The 6,087-nt window shown below is 50.5% G+C and overlaps 1 protein-coding gene across 1 annotated transcript; it reads right to left on the bottom strand.

The window, feature by feature from the left end:
- Positions 1 to 4,139: 4,139 nt before the first annotated feature.
- nol12 (nucleolar protein 12) lies at positions 4,140 to 6,073 on the bottom strand. Its single transcript, XM_084479784.1, has 6 exons — positions 5,908 to 6,073; positions 5,624 to 5,729; positions 5,477 to 5,525; positions 4,980 to 5,125; positions 4,780 to 4,895; positions 4,140 to 4,594 (listed from the first exon to the last, which is right to left on the bottom strand). The coding sequence occupies exons 1-6, from the start codon at positions 6,015 to 6,017 to the stop codon at positions 4,399 to 4,401; spliced, it is 723 nt and encodes a 240-aa protein (XP_084335910.1). The 5' UTR covers positions 6,018 to 6,073; the 3' UTR covers positions 4,140 to 4,398.
- Positions 6,074 to 6,087: the final 14 nt, after the last annotated feature.

Here is a 6,087-nt window from a genome sequence, read left to right as displayed (position 1 = left end):
GGTCGGGGCAGCGGGCGGGGCGGTCCAGGCGGGTCATGGCGGGCTGCCCGGGGAGGAGGTCGTCGTCAGTGTTGCTGCTGCTGAGTTCAGGGGAGTCGCTCTGATCAGCACAGCTAGGGGAGGAGAGACGGAGACAGAGGGAGAGAGTAGGAGGAACATATATACAGACACACATATTTATACATTTACATACACTACGTACGTCCGTCCTGCTACCTGTCTATGTTGTTACCTGTCTTTGGTGTTACCTGTCTATCCTCCTACCTGTCTGTCCTGCCTGTTGGCCTACCTTTCTAATGCCTTACCTGTCTGTCCTACTTTTTGTCTGTGGTAATACTTGTCTCTCTTCTTGATTGTCCTCTTACCTGTCTGTCCTCCTACCTGTCTGTTCTCCAACGTGTCTGTGGCCCTACCTGTCTGTCCTCCTACCTGTCTATCCTCCTACCTGTCTGTGCTCCTACCTGTCTGTCCTCCTACCTGTCTGTTGTACCAGTGCTACCGGTCTGTTATCCTACCTGTTTGTGCTCCTACCTGTCTGTGCTGCCGCTGTCGCTGTCCGCGTCGCAGGTGTACAGTCCACCGTCGGGGCTCAGAATGCACACGGAACTCCTCCGGTAACCACGGCAACCCCCGCTGACATCACAGTAGATGCTCACCACCGATTGGCTGTCAGAGTCGTCCTGATGGATTGAGACGACGGGACGGTCGGCGTCACGTCAGTCAAGTGTCGGGCCTCAGCGACACCGTCTCACCGTAGGACAGTGCGGCGCCGGCGGCCCTATTCAGCGTCCGGTCCTCAGCGCGCTATCAGAGTGCTAGCTGGTGCTAAGCTAGTTAGCGAGGTACTTTTGCTAGGTTAGTCAGCTAGGTCAGTTCAGAGCTCGTTCTTTTACTCCACAACCGGACACACACCCAGGACGACCACGGAGGAGTAGGTGAAGTTAGTGTTGCAAAGTCGGTCCGCTGAGCTTGTGAAAACATTGACCACCCCATCTCTCTCTTTCCCCGTCTCCCAGTCTTTGTCTAGGTCTCTCTCTCTCTCTCTCTCTCTCTCTCTCTCTCTCTCTCTCTCTAAGATGCTGGGTCTCTCGGTCGATTAGGGTTACACACTGTAACTCAACTCTTGTTCTCATCATTATTTCATGATTCTTTTTTTAACCTGCCATTAATCTTGCTGCATGAATTTACATCTTAAAAATCATCCAAACTGTTTGACTTTACCACACTTAGAGGGCTGACCATCTCAAGACTTAAACTAACCCTTACCTGAGACTTAACCGACCCTACTGTGTTGGACAGCAGGTCCTGGTCGTCTGACTAAAGTGATCTGGTGGAATAACCAAACTGAAAGATCACACTTATGAGCGAACTGAACCCCAAATTAGCCAAGCCGAGTTCACCAGTGGGGTTACTGTCACCTTTGTATGGTTTCCATATTGAGCTCCTGTTTAAATGATAGCAGAGATGTGAGGATATAAAGGCTTCTGCGTGGTCTTGTGGTCGTGTACAGAGACTTCCTTTACATCTTGACTATAAACAACCAATCCACAAAGAGCAGCACATGATCTGCCTTCATCAATCTGTAATGAGAGAGAGCGCTAGGCTACCACATCTCTCTCTCTCTCTCTCTTTAGCACTGCTTCTCTTTGTCTCTCTCCCCCCCCCCCCCCTTGTCCCCCTGCCTCCATTGACCTTTCAACAGCAGGAAAGGTCAGAGCGCAGTACAGCTTCATTAGAGACGTCACAGCTACATTAGATACAGAGCATATAGATTTAGAATATATTGATATTAGGGGTGTAAATATTAATCGATTTGTATTGATTAATCGATTATACAGCCGACGATTCGATGCATCGATTCGTCCGCAAGAGTATTGATAATTAAAAATAAATAAATAAATGTTTTTTTAGTTTTTTTTTTACAGTGAATAGGCTCATTGCCGTACTAGACCTGCACAGTAAGCACTAACGTGTGTATAGAATACTGTTTCTGTATTCTTAATAAAAGGCAAATTATACATTTTTTTGTTGATTTATTTAATAGATATTATATTAATAGATATAATGTAAAAAATATTGACTATCGAATCGTATCGAATCGAATCGAAATTGTATCGTGGGGAATTCTGAAGTATCGAAAATAATCGAATTGTTGGCTTAAGAAATCAATATCGTATTGAATCGTCGTGAAGGCTCAGATTTACACCCCTAATTGATATAGATCCAGAATACATCAAACCTGATCAACCACGTCAGAAATACCTCAACTATACCAGTAGCTGTCTCCCTGCCCAGCGACACCTCCAGCACTCTCCTATTGGTCCTCTCCGGGACCTCCTCATCACAGGTGTGCTCACCTGCCAAGGATGGACCTTCAGACGCAACTGCTCCACCACTTCCTCCTCGCGTCCCGCCTCCTTCCTGCCGCTCACGTCTCCCCCCCTCGCCGTCGCTGACACCTCCTCCCCGCCCGTCACTGTCCGCGTCTCAGGGCCCGGCCCGGGTCTGTTCCCTGGTCTGTACCTGATCCCTGCACCGCCCTCCTTCCCCGTGGTCGGTGTGGCCCCCTCTGTGCATGGCCCCGCCCCCTCTGTGCGTGGCCCCGCCCCCTCTGTGTGTGGCCCCGCCCCCTCTGTGCGCGGCCCCGCCCCCGCGTGCGAGTGCTTCTGGCGGAGGCAGTCATGGCAGCGGGACGGGTCGAAGATGTTGGGCTGGAACTTAGCGCACACCGGCTCTTCAGGAGGGAGGGGCATGGTGGGGAGGGAGAGGGGGGGGTGCTCATCTCACCCCTGAGAGACCACTGACCACAGGTAGGGGTGAGACAGGTAGAGAGACAGGTCATTAAGGCGCAGGTAGGGGTTAGACAGTACAGAGACAGGTCATTAAGGAGCAGGTAGGGGTTAGACAGTACAGAGACAGGTCATTAAGGAGCAGGTAGGGGTTAGACAGTACAGAGACAGGTCATTAAGGAGCAGGTAGGGGTTAGACAGTACAGCGACAGTTCATTAAGGAGCAGGTAGTGGTTACACCCGGTTACACTTTGGACCCGAACCAACCCCCTCCCACTACACTATCCTCCAGTAACGTACGTGTTGTTGTGGACCATGTGACTCTACGGGTGGACACTTCTAGCTCTTTGTGTGCGGCTCCTTGTTTAGGGTCTGTCCGGTTATGTGTGGTGTATGTTGTTTAGTTTATTGTGCCTGAAATACAGTAAACAACGTAGACACCATATACAGAACATACACATGCCCTCGAGGTCCAACAGAACATTTAAATTCATGAAAGTAAACAACTTAACGCAGACCCTAGTAGACCCCCCCAGACACACCAGTCAAACATTCACTAGTGATCCTAGAACAACAACGTACACAGGTTGACTAGTAATCAGTACAGACGCACAAACACTATATATATATATACATATGTACACTGTATAGTTATTGATAGACAACATAATGAGCAGTGCCTACCTGGTAGAGGTACGGACTAGAGCTGGTCTCTCTATGACTAGTTCTGGTCTTCCTAGGACTAGAGCCGGTCTCTCCTGGGCTAGATCTGCCAGTTTCTTTGGGAGCTTCCAGACCCCCGAGAGACACATGGCTCATCCCTCACTTTCCCCCTCAACCTCACACACACACCTGATTGGCTGCTCCAACAATGAGGGGAAACTGAAGCACGCGGGCGGCCATGATGGTCCGCCTCACAGCGGGGAGAAGGCTGGAGGGGAGACCGGGCGGGAGCCAGCATGGAGCCGGTGGCACACTGATGTGTTGTATTAAATATCACGGGCTTTAGAAAGGTAATCAAACTCCTACCGGAGACAGCTGGGACACCAGGCCCAGCATTAATAAATAAACAGCTCAGAAGTATGGACGGTCAAACATTACCATCCTAAACAAAACCCCACTAAAGGCATGGACTGATACAATCAAACCTTAGTGTCCCAGAAAAAATAACTATTCTACCATTTGATAGGGTCGTTAACACAGGAGAATGACGGACTAACGGACACTAGAGCCTCCAGGACATGAGGCTATCGGGTCTTAAGGATCTCCAGTAGGAAGAAACCATGATGACAACTTCCTGGTTCTCAGGAGGCAGGAAGAGTTCGTCCGAACAAAAGACAACAGACGTCCTCATGAAGACAAACATTTTATTATTCCATTAAAGTCTACGCCGCCATCATTAATACATTGATCTGAAACCCAAACAGTAGAAAAACAGTGGTGAGAGCAGGTAGAAGTGTAAGGACACGGCTGCTCCAGTGTGTCCACAGCGCATCGAGGTCCCAGGGAGCCGATATATAAACCATCTGCGTTCCCGTTACCATGGAGATCAGCTGTCAAAACACGGCGTGATCCACGGAGTTCACCCGGTCCGCCCCCGCGCTCCCGCTCAGTCCTTGTAGTGCTGCTTCTTCCCCGTCTGCTGGCGTCGTTGTTTCTTGGTCGTCCTCCCGGGTCGGGCCTTGACCTTGGAGTCGCCGGCGCGGCCGTCGCCAGGGCGACCGCGGGCGCCCTTCCCTTCGCGTTTATGTTTCCCCTTCCGTTGCTTGGTGGCGGCGTTCAGTGACGTGGACAGAGAGCGGATCCTGGGACGGACGACGACAAGAGTAAACACACACACGCTTGTAGAATGTATACACAAGAGTGTGTGTGTGTGTGGCACGTGTATACTTCGTCTGTGGCATATGTATACCGTGTAAAATATGCGTCAACCGTGTATGTCGTTGTGTGTGTATTTTTGTGCGTTGACTACAGAACGTGTATTTTATACTTTTTGTTGAGGATGGGCTGATGGGCTTTCTTTGGCATTGCGGCGATTCTCTCTCCATACTCCTCCTCCGCCTTCCTCACTCCTGCCTGCTCCTCCCCCTCCTCCCCTCCAGACACCTGGAGGAACAGATCAGAGTCGGTCTTGGATCGAGGACGGAGAAGGTCCATGGTGTCTGCACAGCGGACATCTCGGCTCTCTACCTCTGGGTCCTCGAGGCCCAGCAGTTTGGCGTCCGTGAGGTCCAGGTTGCTGATGGTCGTCACGGTGACCGTGTGGTTGGGGTGGTCGTACTGGACGCTCTCTGTGGTGTCCGTGATCGCCTCCTCCAAATCATCGTCTTCATCTTCTGTTGAGCCACCGGACGCAGACAAGCAGGAAGTAGAAGAAGGTCACGTCTTTACAGAGCAACCGTCACAAGACCCGTCATAATGTACCCATTAGGACGGCCTGATGCTGGGTCAGCAATAACAGTGGGCACAGTCAACTAGACTTATGATAGATTTACTTTAACAAACGCATTATCTACCAGGCACTTTTATCCAAAGACACATATTTTGGATTCAGATACATGTCATTAAAGAAGCAGGGAGGATTAGGGAGGATCTTGCTCCAGGAGGCCTATAGGGAGACCGGACACTGGGGATGTAATCAAGACCCTTTCAGCCCCCTGACCGTGCTGCAGTAGCGGTCCACCCACCGAGAGCTTCCGTCCTCTCCTTCAGCAGCCGGATGTACTCTTTATGCCGCTGAGGATAAACACAATTTCGCAGTTAGCAACCTCTCCAAAGCCCGCCCAGCCCTCGGTACACGTTGTTTCCTCCTAATGGACAGAGAGCAGCGGTACCTCTTCTCTCACTCGGCTCTGCTCCTCTTTGATCTTCTTCTGGATCTCCACCACCGCCGCCTTACGACGCTCCACTTTCCTCTTGTGGAAGCCGGTCAGGTACTCTCTGCACCGGGGATCAACACCGAGTTCTCCACTTAGTTTAAACAATACACTTTGAGACGCAGGGCAGGATTAAATAAATGATACTAAGGGAAACTCAACTGTCCACTTCAACCACTGACTAAGTGTTGACATGTTCTGAACTACAACGAGGCTCCTGCTTTAGAAACGTTCAGACTTACTGTCGGTTGTCGTGGTCAAACGTAACAATGCATTTATTCTCTCGTTTCTTAGATCCCGGCTTGAATTTCGCTTTGTGGGTCGTATTGTTTGTTTTCTTCTTGTTCTTCATGTTTACACGTGAGCAGCTGTACCGCCTGTCTTCCTTGGTCCGCGGGTCAAATGGTTCCGACAGGAAACAG

The sequence above is a fragment of the Micromesistius poutassou genome (genome assembly GCF_964030765.1).
Source record: "Micromesistius poutassou genome assembly, chromosome: 1".
Lineage (NCBI taxonomy): Eukaryota > Metazoa > Chordata > Actinopteri > Gadiformes > Gadidae > Micromesistius > Micromesistius poutassou.
Note: the sequence above shows the minus strand (reverse complement) of the source record. Positions and strands in the feature narration are given on the sequence as shown.

Excerpts from the sequence above, each read along its gene's own strand:
- nol12 (XM_084479784.1), bottom strand. The coding sequence starts at position 6,017 with ATGAAGAACAAGAAGAAAACAAACAATACGACCCACAAAGCGAAATTC. Across the intron at positions 5,730-5,907 it reads TTTGACCACGACAACCGACA|AGAGTACCTGACCGGCTTCC; the intron begins GTAAGTCTGAAC and ends TCCCCGGTGCAG. Across the intron at positions 4,896-4,979 it reads TGGGCCTCGAGGACCCAGAG|GTGTCTGGAGGGGAGGAGGG; the intron begins GTAGAGAGCCGA and ends CTGTTCCTCCAG.